Source organism: Prunus persica, chromosome G7 (assembly GCF_000346465.2).
Source record: "Prunus persica cultivar Lovell chromosome G7, Prunus_persica_NCBIv2, whole genome shotgun sequence".
Taxonomy (NCBI): Eukaryota; Viridiplantae; Streptophyta; class Magnoliopsida; order Rosales; family Rosaceae; genus Prunus; species Prunus persica.
The window spans coordinates 15,469,786-15,492,261 of NC_034015.1; the positions used below are offsets into that span (position 1 = coordinate 15,469,786).

A 22,476-nucleotide genomic window follows, 5' to 3' on the forward strand; every position below is an offset into this window, starting at 1 on the left:
TTATTTGATAAATTTGGAGCAAATTTAATGACGGTTCTAGTGATGGTCATGTGAATTTGGCTAGATGGTGAGGGTAGTGTGTCCACCTTCCTTGTACTCAAGTTCGAATCTTTTTCTTGTAAATTAGAGTAATTTAAAATATTGCGTTGTAAAAATAAAATGATTTGTTATCCAAATAACTGCTTGATAAAAAGAGACATGAAGCAGAGCCAATTGAAAGTAAACTTATTTGCCTTTAAGATGGAGTTCGGCCCTCGCAATTAACCACTCCACAATTCCTGAAGGGTACAAAAAGTGTGACACCAATACAATACTCTAGAATGATCAAAGATAAATCAATATACAGTATACTATCTTGCATCAACTCTTAATCGTCTGCCTTAGGACGGAGTTTGGCCTTCATAAGTAACCACTGCACAATTCCTAATGGTCGTGGTTTTAAACCGAGACTCTTTTTTTCTCAGGACGAAATTTGTCCCTCGCAAGTAACTAACCACTCCACAATTCCTAGGGGGAAAAAAAAGTGTGACAGTAATGCTCAGCAGCGAATAACCCTCGCTTCAATTACTGCCGTGGTTTCGAATCGAAACTTTTTTTTTCCCTTAGGAAGTAGTTTGGCCATCGCAAGTAACTAACCACTCCACAATTCCTAGGGGGAAAAAAAAGTGTGACAGTAATGCTCACTCGCTTCAATTACTGCCGTGGTTTCGAATCGAAACTTTTTTTTTCCCTTAGGAAGTAGTTTGGCCATCGCAAGTAACCACTCCACGATTCCTAAAGGAAAAAAAGTGTGACAGCAATAGTCAACATCGAATAACCGTTGCTTCAATTGCTCTAAATCACATATGCCTCACTAAATGGTTGGTTTGGATGGAAACATCTAATGGAATTTTCAAACGCACCGCAAGGGCTTGAAGAGATTTGTCCAAATCAAGAATCTTGGTAGTGTATTTATCCTTTTTGTCGCTGGTCCATACACGAACATTGCACCACTTCCTAGCCAGCTCTACACCCTTCTCTATTTGTATTCTCAACCCTTTTAGTTCCTCAAATGCGATCCCATCCCATACCTTTTCTTCAACTGCCCGATTCTTTGCAAACCATTCCCCGAGAGCTGTTTTAGATAGATAATAAATCCTTTCCCAAGATTTCCGAGCAAGTGATGAGGTGCGGTTCTGCATCGTTTTATAAACAGCACCGCTCAGCGATTCAACTGCTGCTTCCAGGGCAGCACGTTCCATGAAGGACGCCACTGTCGCATTTACAAGATTCAACACCAAAACCAGAATTAATTATTAAAAGTATGAACCAATCCTTAACTTAAATACTTAGTTACCTTTGTCAACTTGCACTGCCGTTCAAGTCGATTGATCGCGTTGTTTTACTTGTCCAAGCCGACATCTCCTTAACATCGCTTTTGCAGTCGTCAAGTTGGTCAGTGTGTTTCCTTGCCAAATCCAGGGTCACCTTGACATCGCTTTTGCAGTTGTTAAGCTGTTGAGTGTGATACGTTTATCAGCTACTAAGTTTGAATATGATTGCATAGTAAATTTGGATTTCAAAGACTTAATCATGTGAAGCTAATTATAATAAGTATGCGTATATAATTTTAATTTTATTTAACTAATCTTTATTTCATAGTTGTTAGGATATGTTCTAATTAATGGGCTAGTCTTTTCCCAGCACTTTCCTCAATTTCTTATATGCATGGATTTTACATAGATTCCACCATGTCTTGTATCTCACCTCATGTGTAAGAGTTGGCAAAATAATTAAGAAAAATTGTTGGGTTCTAAGGCTTTTTCTAACTACTTATTGCTTGCCAAGTGCATATATAGAAATTGTTTGGAGAGAACAAGCATAGTTATTCTCTCATTATTATGATACAGATGCCATTGTAAAGGAGGAAAACATGGAGGGGTAGTAGAAAATACATGGCGTCTACACGATAATGACGTTCGGATGTCCGCATAGGAGAATTTATATATATCAAATTATAAATAAAATTCATAAATTATTTAGTAAATTTTTTTGGGCACACATCGCCATAATTTTCCAACGGACAATTGGGAAATCATTGTACATGTATACACAATTTCTAGGCTGTTTTTATGAATAACATACTTAGGTACGTACCTATTACGAATGGTACGTACGTTGTATATTAAGTAATTTATTACATGTAAATAAATTATAGTGGAAGGGTCTAAATCTGAATAAGTGGTACGTAGGGTGTGTAAGAGTATCAATCATGATGATATTGCCAAGTGTCAACAGATCAATGAGTAAGCTGTTAGAATGTGGTTAGAGTTGTTAGCAAAGTGAGTAGCCAGCTAAGACTGTAGTTAGGCTGATATAAAGACTGTAATGTGCTCAGTTAGAGCTTAACGAAATACAGAAACCTACAATTCCTTCTCTGAAATTCTCTTTGCTTCTAAAGTTTCTTTACTCTGTTCTTCAGTTTCTCTTCATCTTAACAGGGTGGACCTCGTCGGTCATGTTTCTTGTTTAGTGTATGTTTTTTCCCCAGCATAAGAAGGGTATTTATACTTACTATGTATGGCAGTATGGTACATTACAATTTTTCTACAAATTTGGATTATTCTTCTCTTCGTCTTTGGTCCTGTCTTCGTTCGTTTTAAGTAAAAGAAGAAATTTTTTTGGAATCTAACAACCTTGACTTGCAGGCTAGTAGGTTCAAATTCCCATGAAAAACCTCCATCTCCTTATAATTTAGACTAACGCTTGCATTTAAATACAAAAAACTAAAAAGTTATGTACCTTCGTCACCTTGTACCAGACCAATCCGTTCAAATTTGTCGAGCTTGGCGTCTATCTTCCTTGCCAAACCCAAAGTATCCTCGACATGGCTTTTGCAGTCGGTAAGTTGATCAGAGTGATCCCTTGCCAAAACCAAAGTCTCCTCGACATCCCTTCTGCAGGCCTTAAGTTGTTCAGTCTGATCCTTCGCCAAAACCAAGGTTCCCTCCACATCTGTTTTGCAGGCCTTAAGTTGTTTGGTGTGATCCTTTGCCAACAGGGAAATCCCCTTGACATCCCTTATTCCCTGCACCTTCAGTACCTCTAACAGTCTTCTAATAGACTTGTCCAGTTCAGCAAGCCGGTTCGTGTGAAGAGGCGTCATCAAGCTCCATGAACTGACCTTCTTTAACTCCTCAACGAGATCTTCACCCTCTGTCAGTTTTTGCTTGAGATCTTCTATTTCGTCATCTCCGATAACCAACGTCTTATTCTGGTCTTCCATCTCTTTGATCAATGGCAGTAAAGAATTTATCATGGAGTCGAGGTTTGTGCGCCAGGTTTCAAAGTTGAAACCCTTCCCTACCGTTCCCCAGAGTAAATTACCCCCCGGTCCTACCAGTGCTCCAAGGCCGATCCCTCCAAAAAATTCCACCGTTGGATTAACCATTCTTGATGATGATCTTTAATCACCTGTAACAGAACCCTAACACAACACCAAAACATCAGTAAAAAGAACTTAGAAACAAAGTGACTGATCAAGAAAACAAACAAATCAAGAGACTCAAAAACCTACCGATACAATACTGCCAAAGAAAACACTCTTCTTCACTGAGAAACGCGAAGAAAATTTGTGAGGTTAGCCTCAGAATTCTTCTATTTTTATAAGCATTAACTTACTCGTTCCCGTTGGATGCCTCTCAATTTACCAACCCGGAAAATTAATGCACCAGGTTGTAGGAAGGAAACTTACCAAAAGCAACCGAAAGGAGAGCTAAGATAATGTTCAAGGAAAATAACCTACCTAATCACATTAAAAAAGGTAAAGCTATTGTTTTTCAGCCAATAAGTTTGCAATCCGTACGCATTAAGTTTTCACCCACTACGTTTGAATATGATTACATTAATAAGTTTGAGATGGCTTATGCTCGTTCATGATGCTGTGGATGCCACTTGGCACAATGGTTCACGTCAGCACCATGCCAACTGAAAAGTTTCTTGAACTCCAAACCATTGCTAGGTAGGAAAATAGGAAAAAAATATGAAGATCTTCAATTCAGCAAAAACGATGACTACAATAACACATTTGTTATGAATTCCAATATTTAGTAGTATAACCACTTAATCAGTAGTGCTTTGTAAGAGATTAAGTTGAGGACAATATCGATGCTAGTAGTAGGTAGTAGATCGCTGATCCGTCTCCCATATACTTTTTGACATTACTTTTGCAGGATTTATTACTAGGCTGCGCAGGTGAGTTCTCACGGTTCATAGTGTTTATTGTGCTCCTCCTTGGCGTATTCATGGTTCCAATTTTGGTTTATTGTCGTTTTTACGTTTGTTTTCTTGGTTGTAGTCTTTTACTCTTTTGTATTGTGTTGGGTTGGTTATTGACAGGTTTTTTTCTTCTTCTCTTTCATAATTGTTTCTTCACTGCAAAAGAAATACTCGTCTTCACTGAGAAAATTGAAAGTTTGTGTTGTTTGTGAGGTTAGCCTCAGAATTCATCTAATTTTATAAGCATGGACTGGGAAAGCTTACTCGAAATTTCCAAGTAGGAGGCCACTCAATTTGCCAACCCGGCAAATGCACGCCACGAGAGGTTTCTAGGAAACTCACCAAAAGCTACCGAGAGCAGAGCTAGTTAGTTTGAATATTATTGCACACCAAACCAAATATGTTTGGATTTCAAAGTCTTAATGACGAAGCTGATTATAATAAGGTATGTGTAAGGGTTTCTGTTACGTACCAAAAAGAAGATGATTATAAAAATTCAACATGAAAATAAAAAAGAAGCAAAAAGAAGATGATTTGTTTTTTATGGAATTCAACATGAAATAGCAGTTTGAAGGAAACTGGCCTCTATCATTTGTTTTCGATTGTTTGGATTGGATTTGGGAAGTCTCTCTCTCTCTCTCTCTCTCTCTCTCTCTCTCTCTCTCTCTCAATGATATACATGATGGTTTAGCCCTGGATCCATGATGGTTTTAAAAACCACTTTTAATCGTTTAGCCGTGCGGCTATTTGCTATTTATAAAAATTAGTATAGCCGGCCGGCCTTACTACAGTTTTTTTTTTTGGAAAAATGGAGGTCATTACTACATGGTGACTATATAATTAGCCAAACTCTGGCTGGTGAGTTCGTGGAGTTTCGCAATGGATAGAGTGTCTTCATCTAGCTCATATAACTCTGTCCATATATCAATGAGGTCAGCCACACCCACATGGATACTTTGATTTTCAGGAAATGAAACAAGGTCTATGAAACATTCCCTGATGATGATGGGTTGTTTTTTACCCAACGCATCTAAGTTGCTTTGGAAGCAACCAAGGAAATCGGTTTCGGGATCAAGAAGAGAAAAATCTTCACACCAAACCCTTGGTCTTCTAGTCCAAGTCTCTATGGATTGTCCGCAAAGTGATCTTCCGATGGCTGTAATGGCAAGTGGAAATCCCTTACAGCGTTCTACTATCTGCAGTTCAATTGTTCCAATGGAAGTCAATTACTTTTGAATTGAGACTCAAATTCTAGATTCTCTAAATGTTCTGATTGGATTCATGAAAGAGAGAAAATGGATGCAAGCATATACAAATAGGTATATGAATGCGGATATGCCATGCATTGCATTTAATAAATCACCTGTCTGGCAAGGTATTGTGGAACACAAGAGCCCTTAAACAGTTCATTTCTAATATTTTCTAGTTCCTTGTCTAGGAGCTTCAATTCCTCGTTCTGAGGTTCAATCAGTGGCTGCAAAGAGTGAAGCGTGGACTGGATGTTATCGAGAAGGGGTTTCAACTTCCTAAACTTGCCCATAAGTTTCACAATGCCATATAAAGGCAAGAAAAGGATGACTGTCAATTATTCTAAATTAAATGTCTGTAAATAAAATCTGAGATGTGTAATTGACATATAATCCTGGAAATAGCTAGTGTTTTTCCTGGACCGATTGAACCTGTTCCAAAGCCTCCGCATTCCGATTGAGATAGCCTATGATTGTTCGTGATGCTCTGTGGATGCCACTTGGCACAATGGTTCAATGCCAAATGTAAAACTTTCTTGAACTTGAACCATTGTTAGGAAAAAAGAAAAAAAACAAAAAACAAAAAGAAGAGGGAAAAAGATGATAGTGTGGTTTAAGAAACAGTCCTCCAATTCAGCACAAATGGTGACTACAAGAACATAATTTGTTACGAATTCCAACAGTTGCTGCCCAAAATATAAAAATTCAACATGGAAAAAAGAACTAAAAAGAAGACGACTGTTCAACGTCTGTACATACATAATATCTGTAGATCCAGTCTTAGCACTTTGGAGGGATTGCTAGGGTTATTCCTTAATTTCCTGAACATGTTCCAATGCTTCCACAACTTCTTTCATGGAAGGTCGGCTTTTAGGATCTAGTTTTAGGCATTTTAGAATAATCTGTGCTGTCTGTAATGCTGCTTTTAGGGAACATTGTCTCTCAATCCCTGGATCCATGATGGTTTTCAACTTTGTTTCATGAGACAAAAGTGGTTTAGCCCATTCGACCAGATTCTGCTGTTCAATGGGGCGGCACCTATCAAGTGCCCGGAATCCAGTCAGAATTTCAAGCAGCACAATACCGAAGCAATACACGTTGCTCTTCGTGGTAACATGACCTGTTAATTAATTATAGTGCACATGTGAGAAATAGCAGCTGATTCAAGATAAAGATGCATTTTTTCTATAAGTTTTTTTTTTCAGAATGCCAATTAGAAAGATCTGTGTACAAAAGATATCTCATTCATTGATTTCGCCCAGTAGAAACATATAAGGTAAATATTCTGGTAGTTGAAGCCAAACTCTCAAGGCTCAAGGCCTGGTGTTAGTAATGAGAAAGGGGGTTCTAAATTAGTGAATTTGTCAGAACAAAGCCCCAATGCATAAAATTTCTAAATAGCCTCCATCTTTTAAAGAGATATCATTACCTGTTCCAAAATACTCTGGCGCAGCATAAGCATATGTGCCCACAATCCTAGTTGACACATGCGACTCTACAAAAATTGGCCCCAATTCTGCCACGCCAAAATCTGAGATTCTTGCGTTATAATTCTGCAGAAGATAAATACAGAAGAGGGGTAAAAACCAAAGAGAGGAATAATCAATGTCATGCACAAGTAGACGCACATAATGCACAATGAGAGATAGAAAGGTTGGGTTAAAAAGGAACAAACCTCATCAAGCAATATGTTTGAGGTTTTGAAATCTCTGTATATGATTTGTACTTCTGAAGTGTGTAAGAAAGCTAAGCCTCGAGCTGCTCCAATAGCTATTTTGAGTCTGCTGTCCCAAGATAGTGGTTCAGTGCTAGATCTCCCTACTCGAAATGAAAATTCTGGAGTCAAACAAAATAAATTTGTGATGGTGAACAAGAAAAAATGTTACTTTCAGTTCCCTGTTTTCATCATTGATTTCGTACTTCTGAAAATGTAATTCTCCAAGCTTCCTCTTGGCATGAACTCATAAACAAGGAGTAGATCATTTTCCTCCCAACAGTATCCTAATAGCTTGACAAGGCTGGGATGAGAAAGCTTCCCTAAGAAGTTCACCACTGACTGCATTACCAAATATACAAGAAACTCGTCACCTTCAAAAGAAAGCGTAACACTGAAAATATGTAGGAAGAGAATGGTTAAGCATAACCCGTGCACCAAATTGTATAACTAGGATAGAAATCAGAATGGCATTAAATAAGAATAAGAATGATGTAACCTCCAACGAATTATTTTTATATGTCATATTACCATTTTAATACTAGTGCTGAATGGTCTCAACACAAAATGGTGTTTTAAGGTGAAAATGAATTTGAAGTCCCAACACAGCCTTGTGCTGATTGACACATGATCTCCTAAATGCTAACTAATCAATGCATGGCTCAAATCTTTCGTGAATGAACCATTCTTTTCCTCATTAATTATCCAACAACTTTCATGAATGAACCATTCTTTCATGAAAAAATGATAACGGTAATAAAGCGGAGGCAATAGACTTGCCAACTCATGACATCATCTTGTTATTATAGATGTTGTCTTTACATGTAAATGCTGATAACGGAAAATGCTCAATAATGTTATTAGAGTTTAAAACAGTACCTGCCAATCTTGAAAACCTTTTGCACTTCCTGGGTTCAATTTCTTGATAGCAACAGGTGATCCAATGCCAACCTTAGAAGGTGCAAGCTCATCCATCCAACCACCGAAAACGGGCAGAGGTGCTCCCTCACCACCCATTCTGACCGGCCCGAAATTCCAACTACCAGCCTTAGAAGGTGCAAGTGTCTTCTCATACACCCAACCTTTGAAAACCCGCCCATATTCTCCCTCACCAACCATTGTGTCTTGGCTGAAATTCCTAGTAGCAGCCTTCAACTCTGAAAAACTGAAAATTCTTAAGTTGGATGTCTCCAAAATTTTCCCATCACTCTGTGACTTGTCCATTCGTCGGGTTACTGCCTCCGAAAATTCACTCCCTCTGCTCCTGCTAGCATTTGAATCTATATTCCTGCTATGATTTTCGGATGCCCCTAAAGAATGGCAAAGAATATGCACAAATCATATATGAAAGAAATAGAATATAATTAGAATGAGAATAGGAATGGTAATGGAATGGAATCAAGTAATGATTGAATCCAATCCATTGTTTGGTTTACAATTTGAAACCAAGTTTGAGCAAAAAAATTTATTCCCATTCTTATTTGTGAACAGAAAAATTGGAATGGTCATTTTATAGGAATGAGTACATTCCATTCCTTCAAACAAAACATAACCTAAAAAGTTTCATCTTAATTGACCAAAAAAAAAAGCTTCATCTTCCATTCCTATATTCAAAATCCAACTGTAAGTAATGAAAGTTCAAGTACTGCACACTCACTTTGATTTTGTACCACGCCACTCCCTTCAATTTTATCAACAACCGCCTTTGTATTCCTAGCTGAAACCAATGTCTCTTTCACATCCCTTGTTCCCTGCATGTTCACTAAATCCAATCTAACTCTAGGCGATAAAGGTTCAGGTAATGCACCCCAACCTTTAGTTTGAATTTGATCTTGCACCAGACCACTTCCTTCAATTTTCTGGATCACCGCCTCTATATTTTTTACTGAAACCAACGTCTCCTTCACATCTCTTGCTACCTGCACTTTTAGCACATTTAACAGTTTTTGAAGAGATTCATCCAATCCCATAAGTTTGTCCCTGTATTTATACTGTTTGCAGCTGGACCACAAACGAACCTTGGAGCACTTGCGGATGAGCTCTACACCCTTTTCCATTTGATTTCTAAAATTTTCTAGTTCCTCCTTTGGGCGATCTAATACTTTGTTATGTTTTGCAATCTCTTCGATCAATGGTTTTAAAGAGTCTAGTGTGGATTTGAGATCTCCAAGGAGGGGTTTAAACACCGTAGTCTTGTCCTTCACTTCTATAACCACATCAAACAACACAACAAAAACTGCTTGTAGAGAAGTCCCTCCATCGAACGACATCACTGCATAATTACAACACCACCAAAATCAGATAACTCATAATTGTCTCAAATGTGAAGAAAAAAAAAGTGAGAGACACCACCTAAATCCAATAAATTAATTTCATTAGGAACCCAAGAACAGAATCAAGCGAAACCAGGCAATACAAAAGTACTCAACTTTTTATTAAATTTAGAATCCAATAACATTAAGGCAGTATATATATGGATATAAAATGAGGGTTTAAATTTGAATTTTTAATGTCAATTGCTTAGTTGGAGTGTAGAAATATTAACTTTTTATGTTAATAAGATCTACATATAAATTTGATTATTTGAGAAAGGAAGGAAATATCGAAAATAATTTAAATATAGAGTTTACCAGTCCGTTCTCTTCGCCTCTAGTAACTGATAGAGAGGAACAGAACTGAAAAGAAAGAATCAGTAAACACTCAATTCATTTAAAGAAAATATCAAAACTCTTTCTGTATATTCCTTTAAACATTTGATACCAGCAATTTAATCCAAGTAGTCGAATCAAATCCCTCATTTGAACTCCATACATTTAAATGCAACCTAAGGTCATTTGGAACCCAAGAAGACAAGAATCAAGCAACTCAAAGCCGAGCAACACAAAACTCAATTTTATCTTGCTTTGTTTGGTGATCATACAAACAGAAAGAACAACATGCTATCCTTGAATCAGAAAAGACAATATAAACAAGCTACGTCTACTGATGTATTAAGCTCTTGCTAGCCATTGGTGTTCATCTTTGTTTTCTTTTTCAAAAAGGAAAAAAGTTAAATTTCTACATCAGATATTGGTGCATAATTACCATTTTTCTAATCTAAATTTCAGAAGTATTCAATAATGCTTCTTGCTACAATAAAACCTCTGTATACATGTACTCCAGAAAATGGAAAATAAAAAGTTGACAATGTAAGAAAGAAAAAACAATAGCAATTGGACAGTACATAAATCTAGTTCCAAGAAATTCACCTTGTTGCTCACCATTCCCTTGACTTTGCTCCCGCACCGTCTCCGCATTGCCTCCTGAAACCGAGCTCTCCGTGACATCCCCTGCTCTCTCCTGCAGCAATTTCTGTATATCCAACAGTCTTCTATTCACTTCATCGAGCTTGTCTCGGTTTTGCCTTGCCAAAACCAACACCTCCTTCACATCCCTTGCTTCTTGCATCTTCAATTTCTGCAACAATCTTTTCAGAGCCCTATCCAATTCAACAATCTGCTCACTGTAATCATTTAAGCAGCAGTAGTTCCACATGCGAAAGTTCGATAGCTTCTCAACGAGCTTTACACCTTCCTCCATTAGCATTTTGAGACCTTCGATTTCCTCATTTGGGAGACCCAATTCGACGTTATGCTCTCCAATTTGTTGGATGTCTCTAGCTACCAAAGAGTCTAGGGTGGATTTGAGATCTCCGAGAAGGGATTTAAAGGTGCCGCTCTTGCTCATGGCTTGCTTAACGCCATCGTAGAGCAGCGTAAACAGTGTTCCGCCAATAAATTCTAGTGCCATAATTAGTAGAAGCACCCAATGCCCAAAATTTGAAAACATGTACTTGGTTTTAATATGAACTTTAACGAACCTTCTTCAATATGGTGCCGAATTGGGTTCCCTTCTCTTGCTCAGAGAGGAGGTGAGCAGGAGAAGCCATAGATGATGAGCGGTGGGAGAGACGAGACCTCCCATGGTTGGAGCTGTACCTCAACTATGAAACTTCGAAGAGCTTAACTCAAAACACCAAAAACCCACCAGCAAAGACCAAATTTTTGGCCACTTCAACCGCCCAAAATGCCACAAACATCAAGCAATCTTAAAAATTCAGAAAAAGCAGAAGATTCATACTCTCCTCCTTTATCTAATCTTAAAATCTTTATTTTCTTGTTGTTGAGGTCAACTTTGTATGTCTTAAAACATATTCAATGCTTCATTTCTGCTGAGAATGAAGTAAATACTCATGGTAAAACTGAGAACAAACATCTATAAATGAATGTCATGTAATAATTTCTCCTCTCCACTCCACTCCACGTATAGGAGTTGATCTAAAATCACACAAGTCAAGTACAGATATGCGCTTCATTGGACTTTCAATGTACAGGTTTGAATGTAGAGTCAAGTAAAGCGGCCTCTCCATCATTTGTCTGATTGGATTTGTTTCTCGATTTAGACATTTGTTGTTCTCTCTTTCGCGCCTTTTAGTTTTTATTTTGGGCCTCTCTGCTCTATTTGGGACCCAATGGGCTTTTAAGAAGGACCATCTTCAGGAGGCCTAAAACACAAAAAACGTAACCCAGCAGCATGAAGATGGGTATTTATACTTTGAACGGCAGCCGGGTTGCATTGGTGTGAACTGAACCAGGGCTGGGCCAAAACCAACAAAGCCCCAACACCACCTTGGCTATCCATTTGTGAAAAGACTATAATAAAGAGTTTATTTGAGGGGTTCAATCTTACCATCAACAAATGTGAGAAAATCAATGAACTTAAACATTTTAAATGATTTGATGGTGGAATTGAACCTCTCAAATAAGCTCCTCACTCTAAATCTAAACTCCTCATTGTAGGAGCTCCCATCAATTTGTAGGAAGAGTAACGTTACGAGCATCAACTTATTTACTAACTTAATGACAGTTTAATTAAACAATGAATGAAGTTGTAAATTCTTGGAACAGTTGAATAAATTGAGACAATTGACTCTACAACAACATGACTTGATAGAGCAAGCCATAACATTATATTTATTGACTCGGAATTAATATGGGTCTTTTCCAAGTTGGCTTTTATGGTTGGATCGGACAGAGACTTCTAAACCGCGTTCCATATGATATGGATATGGTGCGTAATATTATCTCTGATTGTTTAAAGTTTAAACCAACTACTTTTTTTCATAATTGGCTATCTGTTCTTGACTGGTTTTCGAACCTGAACTTGATATTTTTTTTCCATGCTTTCCTATTAGACTTGTTTAATGGGACTGCAATTTGAAACCACATGCCTAAGATATTATTTATCTTTCACCATTGATTCAGTAAAGCTTTGCTTCGGCTCCAAGTAATATGTTAGCCCCTGCCCTCCTCTGTCTTTCCTCATAAGAAAAAGCACATGTACATTAATAAATCTTTATTATATGGTTTGTTTGTAAATCCAAATCCTCTCATTCACACTGTTTTTACTGCGCAATATCTCATACAAAAGCAAAATGAAAAACAAGCAACGCAATAGAGAAGAACATTAGGAAAAATAAAGGAATTGAAACGCAACTCACGGACAGAGACGTTGCCCCCAACTTACATTTATTAAGGACAGTGACCTCTCATAGATTGTAGAGCCAATTCAGGTTGAAGTCTTCTTTCACCACTGTTATGTGTAGGTTTGTGAGACTGGGTTTGAAAGGTTCTCCCCATAATTTTTTTGTCTCATCATCGCATATCACTTCCCGTAACTTCCCAAGATGCAAAACTGATAGAGGCAACTCTTTCAATCTTGAGCATTGTCCCATGTTGATCTTTCTTAAACCACTCATTTCCCCAATGTCTTCAGGCAGCTCCTTCATGCTGAAACAATTACTTATGTCAAGAAAGTCTAACCTAGTGAGGTTCTTAATCGAGCCAGGAAGCCCTTCCAAGTTTACGCAGGACCTTAGCCTCAAAACCTCTACATTATCCAGCTGTCCAATCTCTTTAGGCAAAGCGGATAGCTTATGACAATTGGTAATACTGAACTTCTTTAGGCGGATAAGATCACAGAGCTTGGCAGGCAATTCCACCAAATCATTGCAATAGTCGATGTTCAATTCCACTAGATTTGGAAATGCCTCTAAGATTTGGATGGAAGAGTTGCTGAAAGCTTGACCGACGCTGCACATGAATAAAGATATCTTCTGCAGACTCTTCAACTGCATGGAGTTCTTGCTTACGGAAGGAATTGAAATGCGCTCTAATCTTATTCTCTTCAGATTAGGCAAAGAACCCAAAAGCTTGAAATTACTCAAGTCAGCTTGTAAGACACCATAATTTGTGACTATTAGAACCTTCAACTTGGACATTTTCTTCACAAACTTGGGCAGAACGTAGTTCTCTGTCTGAAAATTCAGAACTAGAACCTCAGCTTTTGGTAGATGCATATTGTGCCACTTTGCTGAGGACGATCCATCTGCAAACATGACGAAATACTATATTCAAGCCTTAGTGTTTACATGTGTGTTTGTCTGTTTGTGATATATGTATTTGGTAAAGAAGGAGAGACGGGACAACCAGTTGAGATAGATAATAAGCGGGTCTTCTTGGGCTTATTTTTGTGTTCTTTCCACCAGTTAGGGAGATTGTCACCACAAATGTCTATAATCAGCCTTTTTCTCTGTCCTATTATGTCCTGACCAGTCTGATGGATAGCCAGATTTCTAAGCATATCATGCTGCGTAACAAAGTGTTCATTGTAATAGCTATCCAACTCCATCTTTCCATTCCTGGTTATGATCATAAATATGTTGCTTACAATCAAAGAAAAGGTAAAGTGAGAAGAGATATCAAAGAGGAAATGAATAGAAGCTTGCAGACCTTGTAACTAGATTGGCCAAATTACGATTAGTTAGCTCGTGGATGTTCGCAATGGACCAAAAGTCCTCATCTAGCCCATATAACTCTGCCCACATATCAATGAGAGCAACAGCAGGGATACTTCGATCTTCAGGAAATGAAGCAAGGTCAATGAAGCATTCCTTGATGATAGGCATTCGTTCATCCAAGGCATCTAAGCTACTTTTGAGGCAAGCAAGCAAATAATCCTCAGAATCAAGAATAGAAGAACCTTTAGACAATTCCGCTACTCTTTTCTCCCAAATCTCTGTAGGCTGTTCGCAAACTGATCTTCCGATTGTTGTAATGGCAAGTGGAAATCCCTTACAGAGCTGAACTATCTGCAGTTAAATTGTCCCAAATGAAGTCAATTACTTGCACATCGAAAATTTAACCTCCTCTCCAAATCATATCAATTGTTTAATGAAGATAAGAAAATGGTTAACCGGCTATCTGCTTCTCCTTATTCTTATTTTCGATTTTGTTTATTAGTAAAATAGGCATAAAGGTATGTGCATTTTCAGACATCAAAATGTGTTCACTTGCGTATGTGGCGCCTTCACATAGAAAATGAAGGTTATTTGTCTCCTCGTTTTGTGAGGCACAATAAACACAAATTATGTTCTGAAATGCAAATAAGAAATTACCTGTTCTACTAGATTGTCCAGTATATGAGAGTTCCTATCAGTCCGGGATGCTGAATGACGAAAAAGAGTCATTGCATCTCCTTGTTCCAATGTTCCTAAAGGATATGCAGGACCAAATCTTGGAAATTTAACTCTTGATGTCACCAAAATGTTGTGATTTGGCCTTTTGACTTCACCAAGCTTATCAAGAAGGGAGTCTGAATCTGGATATACATCATCCAGGACCAAAAGTAGAGGATCTTGTTCTGGTGTATTCAGAAATTCTTGTAGCCAGTTAAATGCAATTGCTTCTTCTTGGAAAGAAGGTACCAGGGATCCGGTTTTTCGACATAGTTCTTGTACAACAAGGCAGTTGGACTTCTTTGAAACAGTGATGAAAAAGATATTGTCTTTGAATTTCTCTGTCCAAGTAGAACACAAGAAAGCAGTCACCAAGAGGTGTTTAAATGTGTCTACAATTGTACAAATTCTCTCTTCAACACATTCTAAATTCTAGATTATAAGTAGGTATAGGACTTTTCAATTTATGAGTGAAAAAAAACTTCACCAATTAGTATAAAAATAAGGCTATAGAAATTGATATACTTTTATACCATACCTTTGACTTTCTGATCTTTGCAAATCATTTGTGCCAGTGTGGTTTTCCCGCATCCTCCAAGACCAGTCACCACAAGCATTGATGCCTCGTCTCTAAGAAGCTCCATCTTCAACTCCTCCACACGCACATCCAACCCAACAGTAAAGGGTGGAGGCTCAGGTATTGCACACCAACCTCTAATTTGGTTTTGATATTGATTTTGATATTGTGCCACAATATTCGCATCGATATGGTTCAACGTTGTCTCCACATTGATCATCCGAGCCCTCAGATCGCTTATTATGTGCACTGTCAGTACACTTAACAGTGTATTGAGAGATGCATTCAATGCAACAAGTTTGCTGGTGTACATAGGCTTTTTGAAAGCGTTCAACTTCCATGGACGAACCTTTGAGCATTTGTCAACCAGCTGAGCGCCCTTCTCCATTTGTATTCTAAACCTTTCTAGGCCCTGCATTGGGCGAAACACTATGTTGGGATGTTGTCCTACATCTTCGTCCACTTGTTGAAAAGAGTCCAGGGTGAATTTGAGATCTCTGAGGTGGGATTTAAACATTATAGCCTTCGAAGTCACCGCTACAACGCCATCAAGCAGCGTCCCAAATACCGCTCCTAGAGCAGCTCCTCCTACTGCCGCCAATGCCATAACTACACCCAAACAACAGTCAACTCTGAAATTTTGTGGGAGACTTTAACATACATTTAGATGTCACAAGAAAAGTGAAATCGAACCCAAGAAAACAAAGAGAAGATGAGCAAGAATATATTTAGTACATATTGAAATATTCTTCTTCAGATATGAATATAGAAAGACTCTGGGTCAATTATTTAGTACAACTGGGGAAGGTGGTGTGCGACGCGTTCTCTTTGCCAACAACTATTTAGTCCAGGACCCCAGCGACATTTATTTAGTTAATGGGTCATGCGCATGCGCTTAATCAATTTAGCCTACTTGTGCTTTTCTTATGCTGACCCCAACAATGACTTGATTGATGATATATGAACCAAGATACAATATTGACTTAGAAAACCGCGTCCACACTCTTTTATTATATGAAAAAACTAAAGTAAAATTTGAACACAAAAGCGACCCCAGCCATACACATGCGGCACTCGATCAGCAACTAAAGTAAAAAATACCAAAACCAGAGACCGAAATGGGTTCAAATAAAGCAAGTCCTCTCAGGCTGATTGTTTAGTTTTCTCCTTGCACTGCTTTCAGTATACCTACAAGTCTTTGAAGAGATTTATCCAATGCAACAAGTTGGTCGGTGTATTTATACTTTTTGTAACTGCTCCACTCCACAGCCTGACCTTGGAGCACTTACGAACAAGCTTCTCACCCTCCTCCATTTGCCTTTTAAAATTTCCCAGTTCCTCTATATAGGGGCAATCCACATTGGTATATTCTACTGTTTTCGCGATAAATGGTTTTAAAGAGTATAGCGTGGAATCAAGATCTCCAAGCAGGAGTCTAAATATGGCAGTCTTGTCCTTCACTCCTGTAACAGCATCAAACAGCTTCCCAAATGCTGCTGCTAGAGCAGCTCCTTCAACTATCGATGCCACTGCTGTACAATTATACCCAAAAAAAGGTTGTTAGATTCGAACTTGTCAACTCTTTTAACGTTATGAAGAGTAATAATAATAAAAGGAGCGTTACTTTGTACCGCACTGCTTTTTTCAGCTCGCTCGAGAGCATACTCTATATTATTTACTGAACCGAAAGTTTCTGTTAAATTTAATGCACACTTGTCTTGAAGAATTTAGAAAAATTCAGAAAAAAGTAGAAACCTCAAGAAATGTCCACCAACTTTCACACACACACACTCTCTCTCTCTCTCTCTCTTTATGCAATCTAATGGCTGGATGTGGATGGGAACCAATTAGAAAATGACAAGTGTCTAGTTTTGAGTTTTTATCTCAAAATAGGCTTTCTAGAGTTTTTGTATAATATGTGATGTTAGAATTGATGTATTTGTAAAAAGCCATTGAATATAAAACTTTGGGTTTATTTTTATTTTTATTTTTATTTTTTTGAGGACAAGCGATAGTCTAAACTACAAGAGAGAGGGATTCGTCGTGCACACACAACTATAATGTCGTGGGGATTCGAACCTAAGACTTTTAGTATGCAACTCAAGGCCTTTTTCCCACTAAGTTAGACCCTATTGGCAAAAACTTGTTGAAGAATATAAAGTCTCACATCGGAAACTTGACTAAATAAATTACAACTTATAATAAGTGGTTCACCCTCCTAATAACACTAAGGCCTTTTGTGATAAAATCTCACATTTACCAAGCTTTATATAGGCGGTTAAATTGAGAATAATATCGATGTTACTAGTAATTGACCGATGACTCATCTCTCAAAAATTTAACAAAACTTTGGGTCTTTAACAACGAGTTACAATTGCATTGGTTATGTAATATTTTTGTTTTGTTGGGTTTGCTATTGTTTGTCTTATGTTTTTTTTTTAATTGCCCTTTTTGACATTGGGGAGGCCTGAAGGCCCAAAGATGGAGAGTGGAGAAGCCTAAGCACAGTTGACTGTAGGCTTTAGAAAAGCCCAACATATATGTTTTCTTCTTATTTTATTTTTCCTCCTTTTGACATAAAGAGAGAAAGGTATTTAATTTATACTTAAATACATTGAAGTTTGAACTGAGGGGCAGCTGACTTGCATTGCATAATTGCATTGACGTGAACGGAATTTTATATATATTATGTAGGTTGGTGGATCCACTGGCAGCTTGATTGATAAAAAGAAAAAATTAAGGATAACTTAAATAAATTGATAGGAATCTTTCACCAACAAAATTGAAGCTTGCAGTTTTGTCTTAAACGGTTAATTCAAAATAGCTTTTTGCTGGGCTTCGTATAACTACAAAAGCTATTGACTCTACAAACGACAGAGACTTCTAAACCACGTTCCATATGATATCATCTCCTGCGTGTACTTCATTTAAAAATTGGCTATCTGTTCTTGACTGGTTTACGAGCCTGAAATTTCAACTTGATTTTGTTTTTCTTCTATGGTTTCGTATTAGACTGCAATTTGAAACCGCATGCCTAAATATGTAGCCCCTGCCCTCCTCTGTCTTTCCTCATAAGAAATCGCGCATGTACTCTAGTAAATCTTCAGTATATGGTCTGTAAATCCAAATCCTCTCATTCACACTGTTTTTATCATGCAATGTCTCGTACAAAAGCAAAATGAAAACAAACAACGCAATAGAGAAGAAAATTAGGAAAAAGAAGGGAATTGAAACACAACTCAACCCCATCATACATTTATTAAGGACAGTCAGCTCTCAAAGATCGTGGAGCCAATTCCGTTTGAAGTCTTCTTCCACCACCCTTATGTTTATGTTTGTGAGACTGGATTTGAAAGGTTCCCCCCACAAATTTTCTGTATCTTTGTCGCATATCACTTCCCGTAACTGCTCAAGATTCAAAACTGATACAGGCAACGCCAGCAATCTTAAGCATTGTACCATCTTGATCTTTCTTAAACCACTCATTTCACCAATCTCTTCAGGCAACTCCTTAATGTTGAAACAATAATACATGTCAAGAAGGTTTAACTTAGAGAGGTTCTTAATCGAATCTGGAAGCCGTTCCAAATCTGTGCAGGACCTTAGCCTCAAGACCTCTAAACCATCCAGCTTTCCAATCTCGTCAGGCAAGGCAGATAGTTGAACGCAATTGGTAATACTGAGCTTTTTTAGATGGATAAGATCACAGAGCTTGGCAGGCAATTCCACCAAATCATTGCAATAGTCAATGTTCAATTCCACTAGATTGGGAAATGCCTCTAAGATTTGGATGGAAGAGTTGCTAAAAGCTTGACCGATGCTGCACATGAATAAAGATATCTTCTGCAGACCCTTCAACTGCATGGATTTCTCGCTTATGGAAGGAATTGAAATGCCCTCTAATCTTATTCTCTTCAGATTAGCCAAAGAACCCAAAAGCTTGAAATTACTCAAGTCAGCTTGTAAGACACCATAACTTGTGACTATTAGAACCTTCAACTTGGACATTTGCTTCACGAACTTGGGTAAAACACAGTTCCCTGTCTGAAAATTCAAAACTAAGACCTCAGCTTTTGGTAGATCCATGTTGTGCCATGTTGCTGACAATCCATCTGTAAACCACATGCTATATGATGTGAGTGTGGGGGAGAAATTGATGTGAAAGTATTAAACAAGCCTTTGTGTGTGTGTGTGTGTGTGTGTTTTGTGTATGCATGTCTATCTATTTTGTAAACAAGGAGAGATATGCCAACCAGTTGAGATAGATACTAAGCGAGCCTTCTTCGTTTTATGCTTCCTCTCTTTCCACCATGTTGGAAGCTCGTCTCCACGTATTTCTATTATCAGTCTCTGTTGTTCCGGGTCTTCACAACTCTCATGGATCGATAGCAATCTAAGCATATCATGTTGGATAACAAAGTGCTCGCCATAATAGCCATCCACGTCCTCGTTGCTGGTTATGATAAAAATTTAGTTTCTTAGAAGAAATTTGAAAAATGCGTATTGCAAAAATTAGTTACTAGTGGAAGCTAGTCATGAATATAAAAGATAGGTAAGAGTGGAATATGGTACAAGAGAAAAGGCATAGAAGCTTGCATACCCTGTGACTACTACAAGGCGGGCCAGATTGCGATTGGTGAGATCGTAGAGGTTTGCAATGGACAGAATATCTTTAGTTCCCTTATACTCTGCCCACATATCCAGGAGGGCAGTAACGGGGATTATTCGGTCTTCAGGAAATAAACCAAGGTCTATGAAACAATTCTTGACGGCAGCCATTCCTTTGCCCAAGTCATCTAAGCAACTTTTGAGGTAAGCAAGCAACTTTTCGTCTGCTTCAAGAATAGAACCTTTAGACAATTCCATTAGTCTTTTTTTCCAGATCTCTATACGTTGATTGCGAAGTGAGTCTCCAATCGCTTTAAGGGAAAGTGGAAATCTCTTACACAACCGTACGATCTGCAGTTCACTTGTCCCAAACGAATTCAATAACTATTTAAGTTGCAGACTGAAAGTTCAACTTTCTCTAAATCATAACAATGGTTTCATGAAGAAGAGAAAATGGTCAAATAACTATCTGTTTTTCTTTATTCTATTTTAGATTTAGTTCAAAAGTAAAGTAGGCAGTCTACATGCATGTCTGTTTGCAGATATATGTGCAAAAGAGTGAACATAATTCCTTTTCCTCTTTTGTGATCCACAAGTAAGCTTAAATGTTTGAAATTCAAAACTAACAAATCACCTCTTCCTGAAGATCATCTGGTATGTTAGAGCTCGTGTTTGGTAGGAATGCTGAATCACGAAAAAGAGCCATAGCATATTTATCTTCCAATGTTTCTAAAGGATATGTACGACCAAATTTTGGAAAACGATATCTGGATGTCACCAAAACCTTGCAACTTGACATTTTGAATTCATTAAACCTGTCAAGAAGGGATTCTGATCTAGACTGAACATCATCCAAGACCAATAGTAAAGGATTTTTTCCTCTTTCCTCCATAAACTTTTGCAGCCATTTAAACGGATTTTCTTCATTTTGTAAAGCGGGTACCTCCAATCCCGCATGTTCACATAGTTCTTGTACAATAAGGTAGCTGACCTTACTCGAAACAGTGGCAAAGAAGATATTTTCCTTGAACTTATCTAGCAAGTACACATAAGAAAGCTGTCACCAAGAGGTCATATAAATTTACCTGTGCTTGTTCAACAAAGAACTGATTTCTATAATTTATTTTTCACAAATGCAAATGATGTTAAATTATTTCAGGTACCTTTAACTTTCGGATCATGACAAAACATTGTTGCCAAAGTGGTTTTCCCGCATCCCCCAGGAGCAGTAAGCACAAGTATTGACTCGGGGCCATCCCCAAGGAGCGTCATCTTCAGATCATCCAAAGGCGCATCCAAGCCAACAGGAACCGATGGAAGTGGAGGTACTGCACATCGAACCCCGATTTGATTTTTACTTTGTGCCACAACGTTTCGGTGAAGCATCATCACTGCATGGCTTCCTAACTGCACTGTCAGTACACTCAAGAGCATACGGAGAGAGTCATTCAATGCCTCAATTTCGTCGGTGTACTCGCGCTGTTTGATGAGATTGAACCTCCACACCTCACAGCACTCATCAACCAGCTTCTTGCCCTCCTCCATTTTTGTTGTAAAATTTTCTAGGCTCTTCTCCAGGGGAACCAAATGATTGGCAGATGCTAGCTGTATAATCACTGGTTTTAACGAGTCTAGCGTGGTATTGAGATTTCCGAGGTGTGTTTGAAACATCTTGGCTGTGCTCTTCGCTTTTAGAACGGCAGAAAACAGAATTTCAAACGCTGCTCCTAGAGCAGACCCTGCCACTAAAATACCCAGTTCCGCCATTACAACAACAACCCAGCTCTGAAAATTTGTATTTGTTTCAATCTGAACTTGTAAGACAAAACCAACACTATGTAAGGCAGATTACAAATGAGGAACAAGTGAGAGACTCTTAAGATAAGCTTGGAAAATTGACCAAAGAAAAAAAGAGAAGCTTGGAACCCGAGAAGAAAACATTTGTATCAAGAGACCCAGAACCAAGCAATGCAAAAGGAGTCAACTTGCTTCTATTACTTATCATTCAAGTGAAGATAAGCAAGAATATATCTTCAGCTTCAATGGCCAAAGTATATGTTGTTTGCAAGACTCTCTGGGTCAAGGTCATCCCATTTAATGTTGTTTTTTCTTTGGAAACCCGATCGAAACCTCCTCACTAGTAACGCGTTATAGATATTGATAGAAGCAATGATGTGTAAGTTGTTGACTAGCGTTGTGAAAGCATCAAATTGCCTTGACTGTTAGGAGGCTGCTGTTGGTCCTACGCCTAGGCCAAGTAGGCTACTGCCTACCCCAAAAAGCAACCCACATGCATGCATAACCTAAAATTTCTCTCTCCTTTAATTACCTACCACCACTACTAAAAAAAACTCACAAAGCGTGAAGGGGCTGGGAGAAAAACACAACACGTTAAAGAAACAACACTTTAAAACTAAATTTTATACAAACATAGCGAATTTTATAATCCCAGTTGGATAAAAAAAATACATCCAAAATGAATTTTCAAATTCCAACCACCCCCACTTAAAGTTAGTGA

The 22,476-nt window shown here is 38.1% G+C and overlaps 3 protein-coding genes and 1 pseudogene across 8 annotated transcripts; all 4 read right to left on the minus strand.

Annotated features, from left to right (window-relative positions):
- On the minus strand, nucleotides 214–3,762 carry LOC109950193. Of its 4 annotated transcripts, XR_002272490.1 has the most exons (4): nucleotides 3,557–3,759; nucleotides 2,782–3,466; nucleotides 1,337–1,494; nucleotides 214–1,252 (listed from the first exon to the last, which is right to left on the minus strand). XR_002272490.1 is itself a non-coding variant. In XM_020568156.1 (3 exons), the coding sequence occupies exons 2-3, from the start codon at nucleotides 3,428–3,430 to the stop codon at nucleotides 1,490–1,492; spliced, it is 654 nt and encodes a 217-aa protein (XP_020423745.1). In that variant the 5' UTR covers nucleotides 3,431–3,466; nucleotides 3,557–3,759; the 3' UTR covers nucleotides 214–1,489. The 4 variants fall into 4 exon arrangements, 3 of the variants coding, with proteins under 3 accessions (XP_020423745.1, XP_020423743.1, XP_020423742.1); XM_020568156.1 differs by having other exon boundaries at nucleotides 214–1,494; XM_020568154.1 differs by lacking the exons at nucleotides 214–1,252; nucleotides 1,337–1,494 and having other exon boundaries at nucleotides 1,830–3,453; nucleotides 3,557–3,762.
- Nucleotides 6,091–11,516, minus strand: LOC18769185 (probable LRR receptor-like protein kinase At1g51890). 3 transcript variants are annotated; one of them, XM_020568158.1, is made up of 7 exons: nucleotides 10,467–11,516; nucleotides 8,876–9,490; nucleotides 8,098–8,528; nucleotides 7,425–7,560; nucleotides 7,180–7,340; nucleotides 6,934–7,057; nucleotides 6,091–6,624 (listed from the first exon to the last, which is right to left on the minus strand). In XM_020568158.1, the coding sequence occupies exons 1-7, from the start codon at nucleotides 11,044–11,046 to the stop codon at nucleotides 6,311–6,313; spliced, it is 2,361 nt and encodes a 786-aa protein (XP_020423747.1). In that variant the 5' UTR covers nucleotides 11,047–11,516; the 3' UTR covers nucleotides 6,091–6,310. The 3 variants fall into 3 exon arrangements, with proteins under 3 accessions (XP_020423747.1, XP_020423746.1, XP_020423748.1); XM_020568157.1 differs by having other exon boundaries at nucleotides 7,180–7,322; nucleotides 7,401–7,560; XM_020568159.1 differs by having other exon boundaries at nucleotides 7,180–7,322; nucleotides 10,467–11,515.
- LOC18770831 (probable disease resistance protein At5g66900) lies at nucleotides 12,584–16,146 on the minus strand. The gene is made up of 5 exons (XM_020568160.1): nucleotides 15,312–16,146; nucleotides 14,714–15,114; nucleotides 14,049–14,407; nucleotides 13,746–13,957; nucleotides 12,584–13,644 (listed from the first exon to the last, which is right to left on the minus strand). Exons 1-5 carry the CDS (start codon nucleotides 15,955–15,957, stop codon nucleotides 12,806–12,808), a joined length of 2,457 nt encoding a protein of 818 aa, XP_020423749.1. The 5' UTR covers nucleotides 15,958–16,146; the 3' UTR covers nucleotides 12,584–12,805.
- On the minus strand, nucleotides 18,357–22,069 carry LOC18770936 (annotated as a pseudogene).

Excerpts from the sequence above, each read along its gene's own strand:
- LOC18770831 (XM_020568160.1), bottom strand. The coding sequence starts at position 15,957 with ATGGCATTGGCGGCAGTAGGAGGAGCTGCTCTAGGAGCGGTATTTGGG. Across the intron at positions 14,408-14,713 it reads TGGACAATCTAGTAGAACAG|ATAGTTCAGCTCTGTAAGGG; the intron begins GTAATTTCTTAT and ends ATTTAACTGCAG. Across the intron at positions 13,645-13,745 it reads CTTATTATCTATCTCAACTG|ATGGATCGTCCTCAGCAAAG; the intron begins GTTGTCCCGTCT and ends TCATGTTTGCAG.
- LOC109950193 (XM_020568154.1), bottom strand. The coding sequence starts at position 3,430 with ATGGTTAATCCAACGGTGGAATTTTTTGGAGGGATCGGCCTTGGAGCA.
- LOC18769185 (XM_020568157.1), bottom strand. The coding sequence starts at position 11,046 with ATGTTTTCAAATTTTGGGCATTGGGTGCTTCTACTAATTATGGCACTA. Across the intron at positions 9,491-10,466 it reads AGGGAATGGTGAGCAACAAG|TGATGTCGTTCGATGGAGGG; the intron begins GTGAATTTCTTG and ends GTAATTATGCAG. Across the intron at positions 7,058-7,179 it reads CAAACATATTGCTTGATGAG|AATTATAACGCAAGAATCTC; the intron begins GTTTGTTCCTTT and ends TATCTTCTGCAG.